The sequence below is a fragment of the Mustela putorius genome, unplaced genomic scaffold (assembly GCF_011764305.1).
Source record: "Mustela putorius furo isolate JIRA1106 unplaced genomic scaffold, ASM1176430v1.1 tig00003854_pilon_pilon_pilon, whole genome shotgun sequence".
Lineage (NCBI taxonomy): Eukaryota > Metazoa > Chordata > Mammalia > Carnivora > Mustelidae > Mustela > Mustela putorius.
Window position 1 is genome coordinate 4,221,930 of NW_025422006.1, and position 24,595 is coordinate 4,246,524.

Consider the following 24,595-nt stretch of genomic DNA (forward strand, 5'->3'; position numbering starts at 1 on the left):
AAAAGGTAGTTACAAATGGCCACCCAGCTAGAAGTTCATTTGCCACTGGCTTTCTTTCCTCTGTCATCTCCATTCTGCTCTTGAGCCCATCAGAGATGGTGTCTTTTTTGGTTTGTTTGTTTGTTTGTATTTTTCAATTCCAAAATTTCCACCTGACTCTTGTTTATGTCATCTGTTTCTTGCCTGGGACTTTCTCTTTTACCCATTGGCTTCAGCAGTGTTCATGATTGCTGGTTGGAGCTTCTTATCATAGTTTGGTCAGATAATGCTCACATCTGTGTTATTGTTAGCTTCAGTTGATTGTCCTTCCCAAGGGAACTGAAATTTTCCTGACTCTTCTTATGGCAAGGAATTTTGGGTTGTATTCTGTACATCTTGAATATTATGTTCTGAGATTCTAGGTCTTATTTAAAGCCTAGGGAGAATGTTGGGGCACCTGGGTGGCTCAATGGGTTAAAGTCTCTGCTTTCAGCTCAGGTCATGATCCCAGGGTCTTGGGATCGAGCCCCGCATTGGTCTCCCTGCTTAGCAGGGAGCCTGCTTCCTCCTCTCTCTCTGTCTGCCTCTCTGCCTACTTGTAATCTCTATCTCTCAAATAAATAAATAAAATCTTAAAAATAAATAAACAAACAAACAAACAAATAAATAAATGAAACAAGCCTAGGGAGAATGTTGATATTTTTGTTGTTGTTGTCATTCAACTTGGTTACGTTATGGCTGCGAGTTCCACACCCCTAGGTGGCCTTCTGAGAGCTCTGGTTCTTACGTCAGCTAAGTTTTTTTGAAGGCTTTGGCAGTGCTATTTCAAGCTGCACATGTGTGTCACCTGGTGGTCAGGCTGGCACCCGGACGGAGTTCTCAAAGGACTGATAATGCAAATTAAGATCACATTCATGCATGTACAGATAGATGGTGAGCCCCGGAATTTTTTTTTTTTTTTTTAAAGAAAACTTTATGGAGCTGCTTTGCCAAGCTCCTTCCTCTCCATGGTTTCCCTGGTACTTTCTAATTCCCTGGGATCACTTGTCAGTCTCTGGCCACAAAGTTCACTCTGTCGTGCATTTCTGTGACTTGGCCTGCACTGGCCCAGCAAAAAGAGGACAAAGAAAGAAAAAAGGCAGCGGGGGATGGTCTCAGGTTTTGGGGGATGACACCACCACTGACTGCAGTGGTGGGTTCCCCTCCCTCATGGTTTTGGCTCGTGTAGACAGATCCTGTCACTACCATTAGACCACAGGGGGCTTGAACACAGAAGAGAAGCAAGGAGGGAGAGGGAAAGGGAAAGAAAACAGAAGAGGAAGGGAGAACCGGAGTATTTCTCCATATTTGAGATTACAGTTTACTTTGTTGATGCCGGAGCCCAAACGGTATCTCCAGGAGCTCTTTGGTCTGTACCCTGGTTCCCATTTCTGATGTGCTGCTTTCAGACTATGGATGGGGTAGAGGATTCAGTTTGGTAGTATTCTGAATTCTGGTGTTTCCCAGTCCACCTGCTACTGTACACTTTTCAGAGTCGTCAAGTATCTGTTTCATGCATGTTGTCCCGATTTCATAGCTCTATTCAATGGGAGAGACAGAGTGTGGCAGACTCTCTCCCACTGACCCAGGATCAGACAGTTGCCAGAAGCCAGACCTAGGTACTCTGGCGAGTGAGGACGATGGTAGGAAGCAAAGACAAGATAAGAAATGGTTGTGTTTGGCCACAAGGTCTCCTATTTCTTGTCTTATGTCTTGAGGTGCCCAGGACCCTTGCCTTGCCTGTGAGACCTGCCTGGTTAACAGATAGGAAGTAAACATCCCTAACAAGGAAGACCTGATTACGGCAGGTGTGCAGGATTAGGATAGAGGGGAAACACTTATTTCTTTTGACACTCTAGTTGGTATTCAGGATTGTGGGTAAGTAGTCTTACTGACCAAAGGTATTTTTTGCTAATTAAAACAAACAATAAGAACTCCAAAATATTGATCCCTTCTACACAGTTTGAAGCTGTGTAGAATTACCTGGAGGTAATTCTTTTGTTTAGGGAAACTTCTCTGCCTCTAAAATTGCTTAGTTTTAATCTGTAACCTATTTTCTATTACCTGTAATGTATTTTCTATATTTCTATAATCTGCTTTTAATTCTGGGGTTATAGCATCTAAAGACTGCTTCCCAAAGTACCAGTCATATGAATAATTTGCATCGTAGGCCTTCACAGACTTTCACATGGATTATGCCACTTGACCATTTCATTTGTGTATCTTTTCATCTATAAAAATGAAGATACTGGACCAGATCATCTTTAAGGTCACTCATATCTATAACCTCATTTGATTTTGCAAAATATCCTTTTTCTGCCAGCCTGAAAGGGGTTTGTCTGCTAGTGAAATAAAATAGACTTCTATCTGTTGGGGTTTATGAAGGTGATAATTAATCACATGGCTGATAATTAATTATATCTCTTTCCCCCTCTGAGTTCTGAACCAATTTAGAAATAGACACAGATGTCAGGTAGAAATAATAGCAGCTTTATGGCTGTTAGTGCTGATTGGAGAACAGTGCTTGGACCTGTGGCCAAATAAAGCTTCCCATTTCTTTCCCCCACAGACTGAATTTTTCCACCCATTTGTATGCTGAACAGCCAGTCTCCCTGGATAAGCCCCGAGCCTGCCCTGCAAGTGCCCATGTAGGGAACTAAAGAGCACATGCTTGAGCAGGGCGAGCAGGGCAACTGTGCATGCTCAGTGCTGCTTCCCAGTGTCACGAGGTATACGGCTCACTCCTACTGTGAAGGAGAAACAGGTAGGTCAGTACACTTTTTCCAGTACTGACCTCTCCTGGTAGTAAATATCCCCTCCCCTCTGAAAACTGAAATAGCTAACTGTCCCACTTTTAATCTCAAGAATCCCCTCATCCCTAGACAATCTAGAATGGCTGCTCACCCCAACTCTGACTCTACCAAATCCACCAAAAATCCAAAATCTTTTTTAATCCTTTTCTGTTTGCTCTATCACTCTGAAGACCAGTCTGTGAGTCCAGGGAGGGTGCCACCTTGTCATTAAACCCTTATATTCTTTCTTGGTGAAATTAGGCTAAGAAGTCCAAGACCAGTGTGTCTACAGAGCTGGTGTCTGACTAGGACTCATTTCGTGGCTTATAGGTAGTGATTTTCCTGTTATATCCTTTCAGGGCCCAGAAGGAGAGGAAGCAAGCTCTTTCATGTCTCTTCTTATAAGGGCACTAATTCCCATCATGACGGCTCCATGCTTGTGACCTTACTATTTCCCGAAGGCTCATCTTCAAATACTATCACACTGAAATTTCCAAGATGGCAGAGGAGTAGGAGACCTTAGTTTTGTCTAGTCCCAGGAATTCAGCTAGATTGCTGTCAAATCATTCTGAACACCTGTGAACTCAACCAGATACCTAAGAGAAGAATTGCTGCAGTCTACAAATAGAAAACCAACCAATTTCTGCAGGGTAGGAGGTACAGAGAAGAGAAAACAAGGCAAGATAAACTGCAGGGGGAGGGAGCCTCTGTAAGCCGGGTACCAGAAAGTGATATAGCAGAGAGCAAAATCAGAACTTTTAGAAGTCTGCTCTGGTGAGGTACTTCCCTGCCTGAAAGGTGCTCAGGTGGCAAAGTGGGGCAGAATCCTAGATGGGACAGTGTGGTCTCAGGAACCCGGGTCACAGGAAGACCGGGGTGCCTGAGTGTGGCACAGTTTCCAGGCATCAAAGCAGGGAATCCAGGGGCAGTCAATCAATGAGCCCAGGAGTGGGCTTTCAGCTCAAGGTTGCTATAAACCCAAAACCCTGGCATGGTTGGGTGACCACTCTGCAATCAGGGACCCAACAAGGGCAGAACTGGCAAGACCCCACCTTCTTCCCCCAGGGTGAGTGGTATGGGGGCACGCCACAGGAGTCTGCAGGGTTTGGAGTTTCAAAGTGGAGTCGTGTGCCCGAGATAGAAATGGTCAGTCACAGACCAGATAACACAGAGTGTGGAGGGAGCCCAGGGAGACAGGAATGATTGTTTTTCCCTGAGGGTGCACTGAGGAGTGGGGCCCCTAGCGTCTGACTCCGGGGCTGGAGATCAGGGCACTGCCATTTTTATTTCCGTCCTCTAAAGTGGCATGGAAAGACTTCAGGGAACAAAAGCCACATTGAGCAATCAGGAGCCACTTACTCAGCCTGGCCTCCTGGCAAGAGCAGTGCAATTCTGCCTGGCACAGTGACTCCTGAGAACAGCACAACAGGCTATCCCCCAGAATACCAGCAAGAAGATCCATCTATGACCAAGTTTACCAATCACATAGAACTGCCAGCCTCCAACACAAGGGGAAAATAGTGTATAGAATTCATGGTTTTTTCCCTTCATGATTCTTCAGTCTTTTCATTTTAATTGTTTTTCTTATCTTGTCAACATATTTTTTACTTTTTCAAATCTTTTTAAAGTCTTTTTTAATTTTTAATTTTATAGTTACATCTTAGCCTTCCATTGTATTTGATTTTATTTTTGTGTGTATATATATATGATATATATCTCATATATATGTGTATATGTGTGTATATATATACACATATATATGTATATATATCATATATATACATATACACATGTGCATATATACATATATGTATACACACACACACACACATATATATATACACACATAATATGTATATATTTCTTTCTTTACAATTTTGGGATGCAGTTTCTTCTAACAGACCAGGGTACACATAGGATCCAGTGTATTGCTCTGTTCTATTCACATGATTATATTCTCCCTCTGTTAAACAGAAATTTTTGTTTGTTTTGTGTCTCTTCTAATTTGTTTTGTGTACATTTCTCTGGGGTCGTTGCCATTTTAGTATTTTGTATTTTGTTCTCTTGTTCATCTATTCTTTCTGGACAGAATGATAAAACTGGTGGGTGGGTGCCTGGGTGGCTCAGTTGTTAAGCGTCTGCCTTCAGCTCAGGTCATGATCCCAGGTCCAGGAACTGAGCCCTGCATCAGCTCTCTGCTCAGCAGAAAACCTGCTTCTCCCTCTCCCACTGCCCCCTGCTTATATTCCTTTTCTCGCTGTCTCTTTCTGTCAAATAAATAAATAAAATCTTAAAAAAAAAAAAAAAAGAATGACAAGACAGAAAAACTCACCGCAGAAAAGAGAACAAGAGGCAATATTGACTTCCAGGGACGTAATCAGTATGGACATAAGTAAGATGTTGGGTTAGACTTCAGAATAATGATTATAAAAATACTAGTTGGGCTTGAAAAAAACATAGAAAACACTAGAGAATCCCTTTCTGGAGAAATAAGAAAACTAAAATTTAAGTCAAAATCAAAAAGGCTATTAATGAGAGGCAATAAAAAATGGAGGGTCTAACTGCTAAGATAAATGGGGCAGGAGAAAGAATTAGTGATATAGAAGATGAAATGATGGACAATAAAGAAACTGATAATAAGAGATAAACAACTGGATCACAAGGGGAGAATTTGAGAGATATGTAATACCATAAAGCAAAATGATACTAGAATAATTGGGATCCTACAAAAAGAGGAAAGAGATGGGCAGAAGGTATATTGAAGTAAACTATAAAGGAGAACTTCCCTAATCTGGAGAAGGAAACAGGCATTCAAGTCCAAGAGGCACAAAGAAGCCCCTCTCAAAAAAAAAAAAAAAAAATAGGTCAACACCTCAACATGTTATAGTGAAGCATGCAAATCTCAGAGTCAAAGAGATAATCCTGAAAGCAGGTCTGGACAAGAGGTTTGTAACCTACAAGGGTAGAAACAATGAATTGGCAGCAGACCTAGCCACAGAGACTTGGCAGGCCAGAAGGGACTGACATGATATTTTCAGGATGCTAAATGAGAAAAATGTGCCACCAAGAATACATTATCCAGCAAGGCTGTCATTCAAAATAGGAGAGTTAAAAAGCTTCTAGGACAAACAGAAACTAAAAGAATTTTGGTCACTAAATGAGCCCTGCAAGAAATATTAAAGGGGATCCGTTAAGTGAAGAGAGAGCCCAAAAGGAACATAGACCTAGAAAGGAACAGAGACAATATACAGAAACAGTGACTTTACAGGTATCACAATGGTACTCAATTTGTATCTTTCTTAAAGATTTTTATTTATTTATTTGACAGAGAGAGAGAGAGAGATCACAGAGAGAGATCAGCAGCCAGTTATATAAACCAGTTGATAATAAAATTAAAGAAACACGTTGATAACAGTATGATAATATTAGGGGACTTTAACATCCCATTCATTGCAATGGACAGATCATCTAAGCAGAAGATCAGCAAATAAATAAGGGCTTTGAATGACACACTGGACCAGATGGACTCCACAGATATATTCAGAGCATTCCATCCTAAAGCAACAGAATACACAGAATGCACATTGAACAGTCTCCAGAAGAGATCAAATACTAGGTTACAAATCAGTTCTCAGCTGACACCAAAAACTGGGATCATTTCCTGCATATTTCCAGAATGCTTTGAAACTGGAACTCAACTGCAAGAGGAAATTTGGAAAGAGCTCAAATACATGGAGGTTAAAGGGCATCCCACTAGAGAATGAATGGGTCACCCAGGAAGTTAAAGAAGAATTAAAAAAAAAGATCATGGAAGCCAGGAGGAGAGTGGATCTCTGGAGAGCAGAGCACCCCACGTCCTCCTCCTCCTCTTCCTCCACCCAGGCTCTGCACCACTCTGCTACGGAAATGGAATCCTTTGCCGCTACAGCTGACTTCATGGAACAGATTCTTATCAAAAAAGACTTTTTGATAAGACTTATCAGACTTATCAAAAAAGAAAAGAGAAAGGACCCAAATAAATAAAATCATGAATAAAAGAAGAAAGATCACAACCAACACCAAAGAAATAAAATTATAAGAACATATTATGAGCAACTCTATGCCACAAATTAGGCAATCTGAAAGAAAGAGATGCATCCCTAGAGAAGTGTAAACTACCATAACTGAAGCAGGAAGAAACAGAAAACCTGAACAGACCCATAACCAGCAAGGAAGTTGGAGCAGTCATCAAAAATCTCCCAACACACAAGATTCCAGGGCCAGATGGCTACCGAGGGAATTCTTCGAAACATTTAAAGAGTAATTAATACCTATTCTTCTGAAGCTTTTCTGAAAAACAGAAATGGAAGGAAAACTTCCAGACTCATTCTGTGAGGCCAGCATTACCTCGATCCTCAAAACCAAAGACACCACCATAAAGGAGAATTACAGACCAATATCCCTGATGAACATGGATGCCAAAATTCTCACCAAGATACTAGCCAATAGGATCCAATAGTACATTAAAAAGATTATTCACCATAACCATTTATTTATTTCTGGGTTGCAAGGTTGGCTCAACATCCACAGATCAATCAATGTGATACACTGCACTAATAAAAGAAAGGAAAGATGTTTGCGAGGGTGCAGAAAAAAGGAGTCTTCCTACACTGTTGGTGGGAATGCTAGCTGGGGCAGTCATCTGGAAAATAGTATGGAGATTCCTCCAAAAGTTGATCCTCTTAATAGATGGAGAAAAAGCATTTGACAAAGCACAGCATCCTTCCTTGATTTAAACTCTTCACAATGCAGAGATAGAGGGAACATAGCTCAGTATCATAAAAGGCATAAATGAAAAGCCGACAGAGAATATCATTCTCCCAGTGGGGAAAAACTGAGAACGTTTCCTCTAAGGTCAGGAACACACCAGGGATGTCCACTCTCATCACTGCTATTCAACATAGTACCAGTAGTCCTAGCCTCAGCAATCAGACAACAATGACGACAAAAATAAAAGCATCTGAATTTGCTTAGAAATCAAGAGAAAAGAGGAAATTAAGGAAGAAGAAGGAGAAATTAAGGCATCAATCCCATTTATAATTGCACCCAAAACCATAAGATGCTTAATAATAAACCTAACCAAAGAGGTAAAGGAAAATATAGAAAAATATAGAACTCTTGAAAGAAACTGAGGAAGACACAAAGAAAAGGACAAACGTTCCCTGCTCATGAATTGGAAGAATAAATATTGTTAAAATGTCTGTGCTACCTAAAGCAATCTGTACATTCAGTGCAATCTCTATCAAACTACCATCAACTTTTTTCACAGCTGGAACAAATAATCCTAAAATTTATATGGAATCAGAAAAGATGCCTAATAGCCAGAGGAATGTTGAAAAACAAAACCAAAGCTGGTGGCATCACCATTCGGGACTTCAAGCTCTATTACAAAGCTGTCATCATCAGGGCAGTATGGTACTGGCACAAAAACAAACACATAGATCAATAGAACAGAATAGAGAGCCCATAGCTCAACCCTATGGTCAACTAGTCTTTGAGAAAGCAGGAAAGAATATCCAGTGGAAAAAAATACAGTCTCTTCAACAAATGTTGTTGGGAAAATCAGACAGCAACATGCAGAAGAATGAAACTGGACCATTTTCTTGTACCACACCAAAATAGACTCAAAATGGATGAAAGATCTCAATGTGAGACAGGAATCCATCAAAATCCTAAAGGAGAACAAAAGCAGCAACCTCTGTGACCTCAGCCGCAGTAAATTCTTGCTAGAGACGTTTCCAGAGACAAGGGAAACAAAGACAAAAATCAGCTATTGGGACTTCATTGAAATAAAAATCTTTTGCCCTGCAAAGGAAATAGTTGACAAAGCCAAAAGACAACCTACAGAATGGGAGAAGATATTTGCAAATACCTTATCAAATAATGGGTTAGTATCCAATATATATAAAGAATTTATCAAAATCAACACCCAAAGAACAAATAATCCAATCAAGAAATGGGCAGAAGACAGGAACAGATATTTCTCCAAAGAAGACATGGAAATGGCCAACAGACACATGAAAAAGTGCTCAACATCACTGGGCATCAGGGAAATACAAATCAAAACCACAATGAGATACTACCTCACACTAGTAAGAATGGCTAAAATTAACCAGTCAGGAAACCACAGATGTTTGCCAGGGTGCAGAAAAAAGGAGTCTTCCTACACCATTGGTGGGAATGCTAGCTGGGGCAGTCATCTGGAAAATAGTAAGGAGATTTCTCCAAAAGTTGAAAATAGAGCTACCATGTGACCCAGAAATTGCGCTACTGGGTATTTGCCCCAAAGATACAAATATAGTGGTCTGAAGGGGCACGTGCACCCCGGTGTTTATAGCAGTAATGTCCATAATAGCCAAACTATGAAAAGAGCCCAGATGTCTAATGTCCATCACCAGATGAATGAATAAAGAAGATGGGGTATCTATCTATCTGTCCATCCATCCATCCATCCATCCATCTATAATGGAATACTACTCAGCCAACAAAAAAATGAAATCTTGCCATTTGCATGCCATGGGTGGAGTAGAGGGTATTATGCTAAGTGATATCAGTTCATCTGAGAAAGATAATTATCCTATGATTTCACTTATATGTGGAATTTAAGAAACAAAGAGAGGCTCATAGGGAAAGGGAGGGAAAAATAAAATGATGAAATCAGAGAGGAGACAAACCGTACAAAATTCCAAATTGTAGGAAAGAAATGGAGGTTGCTGCAGGATAGGGAGCTGGGGGGTTGGGGTAACTGGGGGATGGGTGCTGAGGGGGGCACATGATGTAGTGAACACTGGGTGCTGTATGCAACTGACGAATCACTGACCGCTCCCTCTGAAACTAATAATACACTATGTTTGTATTACTTCAATTTAAAAATACCATCACATCGGGGGTCAGAGTTTCCGAGTTTGAATTCTAGAGGGATACAGATACTCAGTCTATAGCAGCTTCCTTTGATCTTCATTATAATTTTGTGAGATAAAGGTTAGCATCATTGCCATTTTATTTTGTTTTTTAAAGATTTTATTTTTTTATATGAGAGAGTGTGTCAGCAGGGGAGGGGGCAGAGGGAAAGGGAGAAGCAGTCTCCCCATTGAGCATGGATGGAGCCCACCATAACACTTGCTCTGAGGACCCTGAGATCATGACCTGAGCTGAAGGCAGACACTTAACAGACTGAGACACCCAGGAGCCAGTCATTGCCATTTTTGGAATAAAAGAACTGAGCCCTGAAGATGGTGTTAATGTCCCTGATTATAGACAACTAGTCAATGAAAAGACCAGGATTGGAACCCAGTTAATCTTACGTTAGAGGCTGCCTCCCTCCACAAGCCCTGAGAGGTACTACTGAAATTACCAAAGGAGAATTTTGTTTCTCTGGGCTTAAGCTTGGTGTGGAAACATTTGTTCACTTAGCTGTCCCCATGCCTCGTGCATGAATGAGGCAGCCTGGCACACGGATTACGGTCAAGCTCCAGAGCCTGGAAACTGGCTTTGAACTGCAGCCTGGCCACGCCCCATGCACCTGCCATAGGTTTGTCCCGTTGGTCTTGAGCTCTTGGGTGAGTTGTCTACGTGCTCTGGGCTTTAATGTCCTTATCTGTTAGAGTCGTGACTGCTTTTTGGAGTCCTTGCAAGGTCAAGAGGACACATTGCTTAGAGAGTGTTCAGTCACCCACGAGAGGAACTCAGTCCCCAGTAGGAAGTATGACTTTCGTCACTCATGGTGTTGGGGATGGTGCCGTGGTTTCTACCTCTGTTGTAAGCTTCAGCCTTTCAAATCTTGATTTTTGTTTTTCCTCCTATTCTGCCTCCTCCGTGCAGTTTTAATGAAAATCCTTTCTTGGCCAGAGCACTGCTGGCTGAGAACTCCATTTGGAATCCATCCAGGAGACTGACCCTGTTGGAACCCACCCCTTTCCCCTCCTCAGAGTTTCTGTTAATTGCCGTCTGGCTATTTTTAGTTTCTTCAAGCCTGTGCTGGGTCCAAGCAGGGGAAGTCCATCCTGCTGAGGGTGCGGGGCTGTGTGAACTGTAGGGTTTTAATTTGGAAATGTTTTGACACTTCATTTGTCAGGGCACCAGTTGCTGGAAACTGGAGAATAAGCAGGAGCCGGGAGCTTATTACATTTTTTTTTTTTTTAATTCAGCATTTTCACAGAGGAGAGAATTCCCCCATCGCAACAGCTGCTTTGTGCATTCAAATACGCAGTTGGCTTAGGCAGAAGGGATTTGGGGATTTGAAGGCTGGAAAAAAAAAAGCCATCAATAACAACAACAAACATGCAAAACAACCAGCCTGGATGGTCAGCCGCTATTCACATTTGCAGAGCCTGAGCTCCAGGTCCTTTCCGTGTGAGTTTTCTTCTCTGTGAGCTTATCATCAGCCTGGTCAAAGGTCCCTGAGTCTGTCTCTCTCCTCCTCTGAAATTCTCCTCCTGCCTTGAAATGCCTCACACCCTTGGTTAACCCGGCTGGCTAATGAGGCCTGACCTTCATCATCGGTGGGAACAAAGGCTCTGGCAGTGGCCCGCTCAGTAGTCCTGTCTGCGTGTGATGAAACAGCTCTTGCTTCCTTACTTGTTTCCCAAAAACCTCTTTAATGAAGTATGAATCACATCAAAAAAATTATGCACACTTAACACGTACAGCTGGATGACTTCGGAGATGTCGGGACACACCGTGGTCCATGCCACAAACATATCCATCTCCTCCAGAAGTTTTGTCCTACCATCTTTATTCATTACTATTTTGTGATAAGAACACTTCATGTACGATCTGTCCTCTTAGCAAACCCTTTAAGTATGTGATGCAGTATTGTTAGCTGCAGGCATTAGGCTGACAGTAGTAGGTGTCTAGGATTTAAGAATTAAATTATTCATCTCCATAACTGGAACTTCCTACCCTTTGACTAATGCTTTGCTGTTTCTCCCTCACCCCAGCCCCTGGCCATCAGCATTTACTCTCTGCTTTTGATGCGTTTGACTATTTTAGATACTTGAGTATAAGTGAAATCATGTAGTATTGGTCCTTCTGTATCTGGTTTGTTTCATTTAGCGAATGCCCTCCAGATATATCCATGGTGTTGCATACAGCGGGATCTCCTTTTTAAGGAAGAATACTATTGATTGTGTAGATGTATCACAGTTAAAGAAATCTCCTCTTTAAATCCTCTACTTCCTGACCCTGCGCATAGTCTTTGACCTGTTGACAGCAAAATCCTTGCTCAGTGCTGTGTAGGGCGGTGTGAATAAAGGAAATAACCGAGGCTTCCCGCTAAGGGCTTCACATATCTCATCTCACATAGTACTTGGGTGTTAGGGTCGTCAGCTGCTGACTTTAGGAGAAAAAAAGAGAAAAGAATTTCCTTAAAAGATACTGGCTCATTGGACACTAGGTGGGGAGGCTACATGACCAAGAGTCATTTCCAAAATTGTGCTGTAGAATTAAACTCAGAGAGACAGAGGTGCAACCAGAGCTGGGCGCTGTGGAGGCACAGCCTTCCCCTGGGGCTACCCTCCAGTGCTGTCCTGAGAACCTCCCTCTGGCGTGCTGGAATCTGGAGGTAGCGGTGATCTCATCTGGGCTGGGGCATCCCCAAGTCTTTGTTCTGAGCTTTGTTTGCAAAGTACATCTTCTTGGCAGAACCTCAGTCATGCCTGTGATTTAGCCGCAAGGGTGCTGGAAGAGAGCATTGGGCCCCTTCCACTTCCCTACGGGGAGGTTGGTGCTGCCTCAGAAGTGGGGCGCTTTCCAAACCCAGGAAGGGGTTCAGATGCTGAGAGGCAGAAAAGAATGGCAGATGCCCTCTGCACCATACAGAAAACAAGTACGATCTATCTTGTTAGTCTAACAGTACAGATGAAGGGACCAAATACACATGCGTCTGAGCACCTTGCTCTCGGGTGCACAGCTGCTGAAGGGTAGCTCTGTGCCAACTCAGGTCTCTCTGTCCATATCTACATGTCTGTAGAGCGATCTGAGTAATGCAGATTTTTCCCTATGGCTTGGACATTGGAGGCTGTTTTAGTTTCCTGGGGCTGCCGTGACAAATAACCACACACTACGTAGCTCAGAACAATGGAAGTTTATTCCCACTGTTCTAGAGACCAGAAGTTCAAAGTCAAGGTGTAAGCAGGGCCATGCTCCTTCTGAAGGCTCCAGAGGAGGATCCTTTCTCATCTCTTCCAAGTTTCTTGTGGCTGCTGGTAATCCTTGGTGCTCCTGGATGTGTAGAAGCATCATTCCAGTCTCTCTCTCTGTTGTCATGTGGGATTTCTCTCCATGTGTCTGTGTCTCTGTGTGTAAATTTCTCTCTTCCTGTAATGGCATTGATATTGGCTTTTAGGCCCTCCATAATCCAGTATGTTGTTATCTCAATATATGTATAAAACCCCTATTTCTAAACAAGGTCACACGTACAGGTTCCAGGTCGACTTGAATTATGGAGGACACTTTCAACCCAGTGTAGAGGCCAAGGTTCATGCTGGGTCATGTATCAGAAGAGCTTCTCCCGGGGATTAATTTTGTGAGGTAGAGGTGAACAGAAAGACGTAGAAATGGGCTTCGGTCTTAACTGATCTCTTTGGCTGCTGAAGCCTTACAGGAGCCTCTGCATAGATTTCCTGAATGTGATTGTGAAGGCAGATGGCATGTCTGTGCCAGGATTCTCCCGAGTTTCAATGGAATCTGCTCCTGAAGGAGTAAGGGGAAAAGATGCCAGAGTCAGCAGAGGAAGATGCTTTCATTGGGTATGAAAGCAAAATGCAGCTTCCAGGGACAGCCAGAAAGACTGAATAAACAATGGTCTCAGACTGCTTGTTTTTTAGGGCATTTGGGAACGAGGTTGCTGGGGGCTTTAATGTAAGAGACAGACTTCTAGCCAAGGTATCTGTGCCCAAAGCCCATCTCTGCATCTTTGGAGATGGTGACGTGTGCCCTTACTTTGTTTGAGGTTAATTTTCAGTTGGGGTACGAACCCTTATATGGTGGCTCTAAGAGTTTAGCGACCTACCATGGGCAGAATCTTAGCACAGGATTTTAATGCTGCAGACCGGTGTCACCAGGGAATCCAGATCCAAGATCGCTGGCACTTTGAAGATATGGCTCACCCGGACTCGTTAGGGTAATGGGGTTCTCTTCCTGTAACAGTCAACCCCCGGACCTCAGTGGCATAAAAAACTTCAGGTATCTTTTAATCCGTTAGGGGTCAGCTGAGGGCCATGCTTTGTGTCATTCTCACCCCGAGACCCAGACTGAAGGAGTAGCCTCCACATGCACCATGGGGAGAGGCCTGAGTCTTAACTGGGCACCCTCCGCCCCCATTCTTAAGCCCTCCACCCGAAAGTAACCCGGGGAGGGTGCTTCTGACCACAGTACATGGGCCGAACGAAGTCACGTGGTCACTCCACACTTTAAAGAATAAGGAGTGAGATTCTACCGTGTGCACATAAGGAGAACCAGAAATAGTTGGTAAATGGCACTAATGACCATCATACCAGATGCCACTTCTGCAAAATCATTAAAGAAGGGACAGATTGCTAAGGTGATATTGTCAGTGCATCAGCTGTGCATGTGCGGGAACTAGAGAAGAAGGAGAGGGGTTTGAAGGACTAATATTTCACTGCTGTGGTTTTATCGGTTATCTTACTGTTAATCTCTGCCTGATGGACTGCCCGCCCACCCGATGCAGGCCATGTTAGAGAGTTTCTGGGGTTGAAATTTTAAGACTTCTTGTTCCTTCTAGGGCAGTGCCATGCATAAAGGACCAATCAGGAGCAGCTACTGACTTTGCTAAAGAATTAGAACGCTTTATGCAACAACAATAATTTCTAAAGTAGGTGACTTTGTTTTAATATCTGCTCTCCAGGATAAGAATGTAAGTAGACAAAAAACACAAAATCACTAAGAAGCAGCTTCATAGGGCCCAACAATCAGTTCACAAGCAGTTATAAGTACTGACTAGAACCTGATCTTTTCTAGCACTGGACCAGGAATCGGGCTCTGAGAAACTTAGAGCTCGGGCTCCACCTTTCACTTTGCTAAATCTGAGCTGTGGACAGACACTCAGATTCAGTGGTGGTTTGGGTTTAACATTCAGAAGTGTCAGATCCCCAGTAAAGACAGAACAACAGAAAAAAAAAAAGCCAATAAACATATTGGATTTCATATAACTTCCATAATTTTCTTAGCCTCAGTTTCCTAAATATAGATTAGAGGCTTCAGTGCTCATCTTTATCAGGGTGGGCAACCTCAGGAAAGCACGAGTGAGGGGGAGCGAGGCTGGGAAGGAAGGGGAGGGGGAATCGGAGCACATTACAGAGCTCGCCACAGTGCTGTGAAAAACTGGTTGCTTGGTGCCTTCAGGGAGGCCGCATGAAGCCGGTTTATCTCGACACAGTTGACACAGTTCGTCTGCAGGGAGAAGAGAATGACATGTCCCTTGGCCACCATTGTGCATTGGTCAAAGTTCACCTCCAGGGGGTGGCCACACCCTTGCACTTCGAGGGCATGTGCATGAGGGCCAAGCAGGCGCTGCAGTGCTTGCCTCATGCCTCAAAAGCAACAAGGAAACTGAGGCAGGAGGCACGGAACAAAATGCGTGGGGCCTGAGTGGGGAGAGCGGTTTTGTCCTACCCATGACCAAGCTGAGGAAGGAGTGGAACCGCCACAAAGACCCCTTCGGCAATGGTGGCTGGAGCCGCAGCAGGAGCAGCCATGCAACATGGGTCCAGCCGTCGAGGATCAGCACAAGCAATGTCTAGGGCCACGCCAGGCAAACGGCAAGGCGAGTGTTCCAGTATGGCACGATGCAAAACCCGAATACGTTATAAATACCACCCCGGCCAGGGACCCAGGAGTCAACCAAGAACTTTTCCTTTCCCTTCCAGTCTCCACATCCTTTAGCTTCTGTTAACTTAGCATTTTTGTAACTCTTCCATTCCCCTCGGTCCTCCAGCTCATTCTTAATTCTCCTTCTCAGCGTACCTTTTGTGGAATGTTGCCAGGCTTCCAGTTAGTTTTCCTCCTTGGACCAGAGTGAAAATATTTTTGGCTTTACCCAGGAGAAGCTCCCCACCCAAGCTGGCTAGAACAGTTGAAGGCAGTAGGACTCCAGGGTATTATAACTCAGTTACTCTGAACATCACACTGTAGTGTAACCACATCCAAAAAAGGAAGAGGCATTTTTTCTGTGTGTCTGTGTTGGGGAGGAGGAAATTTTTCCCAAAGGCCACCAGCAGATACCCTCTCAGGTCTCATCATTAACATCGAATCACACACCCAAGCCTCAAGGCATCTCCGGCAAGAGGAAGGGAACCAGCTAGGATTGTGCTAGATGGTTCTGGATCCCTCCCTGAGGCTGGGGATGATGAGCTGCACACGGGAGGGTAAATACTAATATTGGGGTCCTGATCGGAAGGAAGAGGGGACAGATGTTGGTAAGGAACCACGTAGATCTGCTCTGCTTCCTCTGAGCTTGTGCCCTCCAATGCATGCCACCAGTGTGATGCCATTAAAATGCAGCTATGAAAAATTTCTCCTGTTAGAACATTCTAAGATTCTTCTTTGCTTCAGGATCCACTTCAAGGTCTTGGTCTTGTACGTAAGACTGTCTGCGAGCAAGTATCTGCCAGTTTCTCCAGCTTTGGGTTACGCCACGTTCAGCCTCAGCCACGGCCCTCCTTCTACGTCTAGCACACAAATCTCCTGAGGCAATTTCCTGTCTCCTAAATGTGACTGGCTCTGCCATTCACAGGTGCTCCACTTACTCCCTCAATGCCAAGAGCACAACATTGACTCAACTTACAATTTTCACTGCTCTGTTTACCTCATCGAAGTCTTTCCAGACTCCTTGCTGGAATATTCTTCCTTCATATTCTCGGTGTGCCCTTTATGTCATTCGATCATGGCCACTGTAACACACTGTTGTGCTTCTTTCTCAGACGTTTCTTTCTCTGTTCTTCATCTCTGCATTTCCAGCACCTCGCAGTGCTTGGCATGGCAGGTAACATGAGACATTTAGTAGATGTCCGGTGAGTGTCTAAAGCTTTAGGGCTAGGTGTGCTCCTCCGAGACCACTGGCAGCATACGAAGGGGTTAAGCATCGGAAGGTAAATTAAGAGCGATAACATACTGTGTTTGCCATAATCATGGGAGAACTGGTGAAAAGGCGGTTAAAAGATTGGTGATGGGTTTATCTAGCCCCTGCCAGGAGACGAAGCAGGATGAAGCAAGGGTTCCTAAGCACTAATTATGCATTATTTAAATACAGACAACTCTTTGGTTGAAACCAACTTGCAATGCACAACAGATGTAGAATCCTGTCTTACGAGGAGCTATCACGGCAGGATTCTTAAACCGTAATGAAAGCGCTAATTATCTGTACAGGATTTAAGTCTTCACAGCAAAGGCCATTAAGGGATGTCTTCTGCAGGTCTTGAGAGGATTTGGAATTTTTCTTCTCTGACCACAAAAGATGGTGCAGTTCCTTTATTCTGTTACCGCCTAGAAGCTTTTTAGTCCCTCTGTCAGTCAAGAGTTGGGATACTGTCAGAGTCGGGTGCAGTCTACAGGGTAGATGGTCCGTGGCAGGCAATGACAGTAGTGTGCACGGTGCTACGAGAGCACCGGGGGCTCGTATCCCCATGCGCGGTTTGGTGGGAGTGTCTGCCTTGTGATAAGATGCTGGCTGGAGGAAGCACGCTAGCCATGGAAGTGGACAGGTGGGCTGGGCACAGAGCTTAGGTGTACTGGGCAAAGAAAACTTACAGTTAAGGGATTATAATTCAGAGCAGTTATCGATACACTCAAGCAAAGAAAGAAAGAAAGAATGCATAAAAAATAACAATTGGCATAACTCAAGGAATGGATTATGGGATGGTCTGGACCTCACTCTTGGAAGACAATTGCAAAGATGCTGGAGCAAACAAGAAGGCTGCATGTGGTCAGTATTACTGTAGCCCGAGCAGCACAAGGACTAACATAACTGGAAAGTGAAGGCAGTGATAAGAGCACAGGGCTTGAATTAGGGACATTGCCGGGTTTTGTTTTTTTTCGATTTCTGCCATTTATTAAGTACACAAATTGAACTTCATCGGATTCTCAGCCTCTTTACAACATGGAGAAAATAACAGTGCTCTGATTATAGACTTGTCATCACAAGTAAATAAGGTGATGCCTACTAAAGTACTATACAGGCACAGCTACATAATGAGTATAAAACAAATGGTACATGTTTACTTTATTTTTCCTCCATTATTCAAGAGTAATTTTGTTTCACACTTCCATAAAGACCCAGAGATTCCTCATTAGTTTTAATCTGGTAAATCCAAATAAAGAGCTTTGAACCCACTTGGAGCTTTTTTAGCCCTGTCCAAACATTTTGTAGGATTTCGTTGCCCAGGAAAGCCACTAGAGCATGTAATTAAAATCATCTGTATAAGCAAAAGGATGACGCTATCTTTAATATTTTTCAAAACTTTATTTACAAATACTCAGAATTTTTGACCACTATTACATGGACCAGTTGCCGACTTTTCCCTCTTCAGTCTGGTGGGAATTTCACAGCATTTTCTTATGTTCCCCCATATAAGCCCCAAATTAGCCGTGTCTTCAGTTCCTGCCTGTGTATCCAGGGGCAGCAGAGGATGAATTCTCTCTCCAGAGGAGTGTTGTCCACAAAAGCCAGCTGGATCATAGTGTAATGATAATATGGCAATATTTAAAAAAAAAAAAAAAGCACCCTTTGAAGGATGCTTCAGATCACTAGATTGGAGAGGATGTATTATGCTGCTAGAAAGTATTTTCTCAGGAGGTAATATTTTCTGGGTCATGAACTGGTTCCCTGTTTGTGGTAGTGAGACACCATATTTATGTGTCCAGTTTGGTCAACAGAGATTTAGTGAATGTCTCTGCCACATGCCAGACCCTGAGCTATTATCAGGGATTCAGTAGTGGGTGAGGAGTTGATGGAGGTCTGCCCCTTGATCAACCTTACCATCCAGGGGAGCAGACATTAATCAAATAATACTCACTGTAACTGTGGTGAGTGTTATACAGGAAGGCCACGAGGAGGTGATGATAAGAAAGCATACAATAGGAGGACTTTACTTCTCGGGAGAGGGGAGCAAAGAGGAGGGACATCTTCTCTCATGGAGAGACATTTGGAATCTGAAGGATGAGCTGGAACTCAGCCAGGTACTCTGCAGGAAAGCGATGGCACACCCAACAGGAGGCTTTAGGAGAGGTAGATAACAGGACTGTATTCCAAGTTGTGCACAGAGTTCAGGGAAGCAGCACAAGGCAGCAGTGGACCTGCCTGGCACTAGTGAGAGTGGAGACCAGGCAGGATGGTCATAGCCGTAAAGATGGAAGTCCATTAGGAACTGTGGCTTTGGGTAGAGGGGACATCCAATCCATGGAGACCCAGGAAGGACGAAACCAGAAGAATAAGTCATCTGACCTCCCTCTCCTCACTTTGACTTCCTCTTGTCCTTTCTCTTGGCTGCTCCCACCTAGAGTCCCATAGCAAGGAAGTCATTGGTGTGGTCTACGTAGGTTAGGCTCCTTACAAAGAGAAGGTGGAACAGAGTGGAGCACAGATCTGGAGGGGCAAATAGGAGAGATCTGGCACAATGAGCACCAAGTAGGTAAAAAAAAAAAAAATTAAAAAAAATATATATATATATTCCGTAGACTCATATCATAGAGTGTGCCATGGGGCACACCCCACGCAATGGGAGCAGCATGTACTAAGGCCCTGTGGCAGAAAGGAACATGGAACCTTCCAAGAGGCCTGCTTCTGGTGGTCACAAGAGTGACCCAAGAGATCATAATCAAGGAGGAAGGACAGGGATCATGATGGAAAACAGTAAGTGTCATGTCTGGGAGGTGGCTTAGAGGCCAAGAAATAAGAAATAAGCCAGAAAGCAGAAGGTAAGTTTGGGTGAAATGATTCAGGATAAAAAAGACTTGAATAAGGCAAGGGCATCCCGGGCTTAGCCTCTTCCGTTGCTAGTTCTGCCTGCAAGAACACTCCCAGAGTTAAATGGCTAGAAGGAGTCATAAGCCTTTGCCAGAGATAGTTCAAAGCAGTGCTGGAATGAGGAGACTGCCCTATTCAGTCATTGCAGTCAGTCATTTAGTCAGCAAGTGTTTATGAATGGTTTTTGTTTTCCTGTTGTACTAGGGGCTGAGAGAGAAATGATGTGATTCTTGTCTCTGGGGAGCTCACAGGCTCAGCAGGGAAGGCAAGCATGTAAGGAAATACTTCCAGTATTACTTACATGCAGTAAGTGCCCTTTAAGGAGCTGCGGACCGGGCGCAGAGAGCCCAGCCCGGACCGACTGTCCAGGGAGGGCCGAGAAGGTGTCCCAAAGATGTGATCTCTCTGCTTGGTCTTCCCTTCTCCAGTTAGGAAAATGAGATGAGGGTTTTCACCCAGCTGTAAGCCAACTACCAAAGCAAAAAGTCTCTCAATCTCAGTGGTTTAACATAACAAAATCTGTAAGATCTTTCTTTCTCATGCCATGGCCACTGTGTTCTGAGTGGCTCTTCCCAAAGTGGTGACCCAAGGCTCTCTGGAGCTCCAGCAGGTGGTTTGCAGGGCCGCTGCATGAGGAGCAGAGAGTGGGGGGAAGGCACAGTGCACCCTCAGTCACCTTCCCCGGACACTGGTCACTCCTCCTCATGCTCCGTTGGGCCAAAGTGGTCCGATGGCCACGTGGAGATTCAAGGCGGTGGGAAATGGAGTCCAGGCTCCAAGAGAGCATGAACCTCTCTGGTGGGCTGTCAGCTGCCTCCACAGCAGGGGATGGTACACCAGGGAGCCCAGAATCAGGGAAAGGCAGGCAATTGCTGAGAGAACATTTACAGAAAAAGAAGCCAGGGAGGTCAGTCAGCTGGATTGCTCAGACCAAAGGACAACACGCCAAGGAGACGGAGACCTTCCTCCTAGCTGCGTGGCACCACTGGTGATGTCTACTCAGAGTGTGCTTTGATCAGATTTTCATCTCTACACAGCGCACCCTTTCCTCTCTTCTTTTGCTCCACGGAAAGGCCACGATGGTGTGGAGGCCGAGCACTATCCAGCTTTGCTGCTGATCAGCATGGAAGCTGTGTCTCCAAGCCTCAGTCACCTTATTAAGAAAATGGGGATCAGCTCTGCACTGCCCACCCCCGGGAGGCTTGATGAGCAAATAGATAGTGTCAGGAGGATGTCCTTTAGAAGCCCTGTCTGTATTAGCTAGCGTCCACTCTTCTCCCAGAGTTAGAAACCCCAGCTGGAAAGGATAATACATTTCCATTACCGGCTAAATATTTGCTTCAGCCTCTGTTTTTTTCACCAGAGAATTTATTCTAAGCTCTCCAAAGCTTTTTCCCCAGTGTTCCGTAGCGTACATAGACAAGGTACAATGTTCCTTTCACTCCACATCCTCTCTCTTTCGGCCCCAGACTGAAAATCCCTTTATTAATTTTTTAAATACACAAGTGGAAAGCAGATGGCATTATCGGGATAAGGTAGCAAAAGATCAGACTCGTTTCCAAGGCCTATGCTCTGATTGGAAAAAACCAAATAAAATAAGGTTATTTTGGCCTGAAATTAGATATTGAAATAAGGTATTTGGAAAATTGCCATAGTTTGTAATTTTTCGTCTCTTCTCTAGATATGGTCTGGGTCTATTAATGGACTAATTTGACAAAGGTTGAACCACGTACATCAGGCTCCCTCCCATCTCTGACCTTTTTCTCTTTCTCCTCGCTACCATTCTCCTCTCTCTCCTAGTGGCAAATATTACTTTGGTTTTAATCTCTAGTGTCGAGAGAACTAAAAACACTGTCCTAAGATGGTCCAAAGGTCCACAGGTCCATAGCACCATAATAAAAGAGACATCATTCACACATTTCTGGGGTACCTGTCACCAGAGCAAGCAGGTGCAACTTCCATTGTATAATTTTGCATCCATACTTTGGACTGAACGTAGAATCCTAAGTTTTACATTTTTATTGATTAAGGTTCCAAAAAGGTTCTTTTGGATCTGGTGTATCCTTGGGGCGGGGAGGGGAGGCGGCTGTCAATTATACTGTCCACCTTAATGGCCTTCATTCCCTAAAGAGCAGTCATAGCTGTTCTCGGAAAGGAGCAGGGCCCATGTAAAGATGTATTTCCAAGGGAGGATGAGGGAAGAGAATGTTGGTATTTCTAAAAGCATAGACAGCCCAACAGCAAATTCCAGAGCCTGGGTGACATTTTAAATTGGTAATGCTCCTAATTACCCAAACCCTAGGAAACCGTATGGAATACAGCCACAGTTCTAGAATTAATATAAGTGAGCGCTGTGAACCCGTCACTAACAGCATGCTCTCTCAGAATAATGGCAGAGTATCTGTGTCAGCACAGTGTGGCACTGCAGTTAAAACACACAGACATGCACGCACACACCGGCTTGATAGATCCTAGTTTTTGGGAAAATTTACCTTCTATCAAGTTAAAAGAAAAATTTTTTTCTAAGTCTCCTGCAAAAAGTAATACTAAGTAATACTTCGTTTCCTTGTCCAACATTGCTTTTGCTATCTCTGCGTTAAAATGTCAGATTTATGAAGATGAATTTAAGTAAACAGTGTATGGTTTTATGGAACATGAGCTTGGAAGGCAGAAATGCCCAGATTCAAGTCCTTACTCCCCTATCTGCTGCTAGTTGAACTTGGGCTGCTTGGTCAGTGTCTCTGAACTTCACCTTGGTCATTTCTAAAGCAGACATGATAATGCCATTTGCTCAAATGTTTATTGTGAGGATTTGGGGCCAATCAAAATGTTTTGCTCAAAGCTGGTGCTGAAAGATGCTATGAGTCAAAGTCATCGATGCGCCAGGAACCCTGTGGACTGAAATCTCAATCATCAGATTGAGACTGGCTTTGGCAGTGTTTGGGGAGGGGACCCAGTACACGCCATCGACCTCTTGCTCTCAGCGTGTTTGTCCAGATGTTGGGCCCTTGTGCTTGTGAGTGCACAACTGAATGGTGATTTTCTTGATTGAAGTCCCAGGTTTGAACACAGAGAATAGAAGAAAAGTATCTGGAGATTCCACATGGCCAGTGTCTAAATACCCTTTTACCTTCCATTTATAAACCTCCCCAACTTCATGGAGGGGCCTGGATAAAAAGCAAGCACATACCTCACTTTTGGATTTTTGAAGACTTTATCTTCCATTATTTCTGAATAAATAAAAAGAATATATGTATTTATGTATATAAAATTATATACAAAACATAAGAACTGGTGACAGTTTTCATTTTGTTGGTGCTAACAGATTGGGTAAGCGAGCTTACTCATGGCCCTTTACTTTCCTTGGCCCTAAATGCCCTAAAAGCAGTCCATGCTACAAAGAAACTTTGAAAGTAGGAGCAGTGGTTTGAAAAACACCACTTATGGGACGCCTGGGTGGCTCAGTTGGTTGGACGACTGCCTTCGGCTCAGGTCATGATCCTGGAGTCCCGGGATCGAGTCCCGCATCGGGCTCCCAGCTCCATGGGGAGTCTGCTTCTTCCTCTGACCTTCTCCTCGCTCATGCTCTCTCTCTCACTGTCTCTCTCTCAAATGAATAAATAAAATCTTTAAAAAAAAAAAAAAAAAGAAAAACACCACTTATATGCCAAGGGCTTCGTACACACTTTATGTTCATTAATCCTACAGCCAAACTTAAAAAGTGGATATTACTAACCCCATTAAACCTCTGAGAAAAAGGCTCACAGAGATTCATAACTTGGCCAAGGTAAGAGCACTTGTAAGTCGCTAAGCTCGTATGTTCACTAGGTCTGATGGCGAGGCTCAGAGTTCGTGTTCTCACCCCTCTTGTCTTCGCTTTCCCTTCCAGGTGGTTCTGGACGTTGGTTGCGGATCCGGAATACTGTCATTTTTTGCTGTTCAGGCTGGAGCTAGGAGAGTGTATGCTGTTGAAGCCAGTTCAGTAGCACAATATGCAGAGGTAAGGGGTTGTATTTTTACAGTGGCTACTAACCAGGTCTTCACCTGAAATGTGTACAAATATTAGAGAATAAGTCAAAGTCAAGAGTCCAGTAATAATGGCTTTTGGTAATACCTGGATATAGTAATGACTCAGTCATGGCTGCACGGATTTGATGGATTTGCACACGTGCCTGAACAGGTAATGTGCTTGTCATTCACACTGGAAGGAGGCCGGAGTTTTAGTGAGGGACAGGATGACAGAGAGGGAAGCTTGTCTGTTCCTTCTGATGAGCTTCGCGTGATGTTCTCCAGCCCCGGACAACTGGTAGCTCAGGGTGGCGGCTGGCTTGGATTGAGTGAGCCAGGAGGGACCAGAGACAGGTAGACCAGTGTGGCATGTTTGGAAGAGAAGAAGGCAAGAGCCTAATAGCCGGCAGGTTGTTGAACTCTTTTTCCTTCCAGCAAATGTTGGATAAAATATTTTTGGTCATTTGCTCCTTCACCAGTTCTTTTAAAAGTTTTTAGTGAAGATTAGATACATGCAAAAGAATATTTGTGAAATGTGTAAGTGTAAAGGATCATGATGCATTGATCATGGGCCTTGTACCTCTTTTCAGAAATGGGCCATTAGCATTTCCATTAAAGATCTATGTGCTTGTTCTGATCGCTTCTCCTTTCTGCTTTAAACAGAGGTAACCACAGTCTTGAACTTTTACTTCATTCCATTGTTCTATAGACTTTTACCACATGTATTTCTGACCCTAAAAACAAATCTCTTATGAAC

At 43.8% G+C, this 24,595-nt stretch overlaps 1 protein-coding gene across 3 annotated transcripts in view; it reads left to right on the forward strand.

Annotated features, from left to right (window-relative positions):
- The window catches only part of LOC101677624 (histone-arginine methyltransferase CARM1-like), a 255,756-nt gene that overhangs the window by 141,993 nt on the left and 89,168 nt on the right, over positions 1-24,595 (forward strand). For all 3 annotated transcript variants that reach the window (XM_045065033.1, XM_045065032.1, XM_045065034.1), the window contains exon 5: positions 23,720-23,830. In XM_045065033.1, the coding sequence (XP_044920968.1) occupies positions 23,720-23,830 (111 nt within the window). The remainder of the gene's footprint in view (positions 1-23,719; positions 23,831-24,595) is intronic.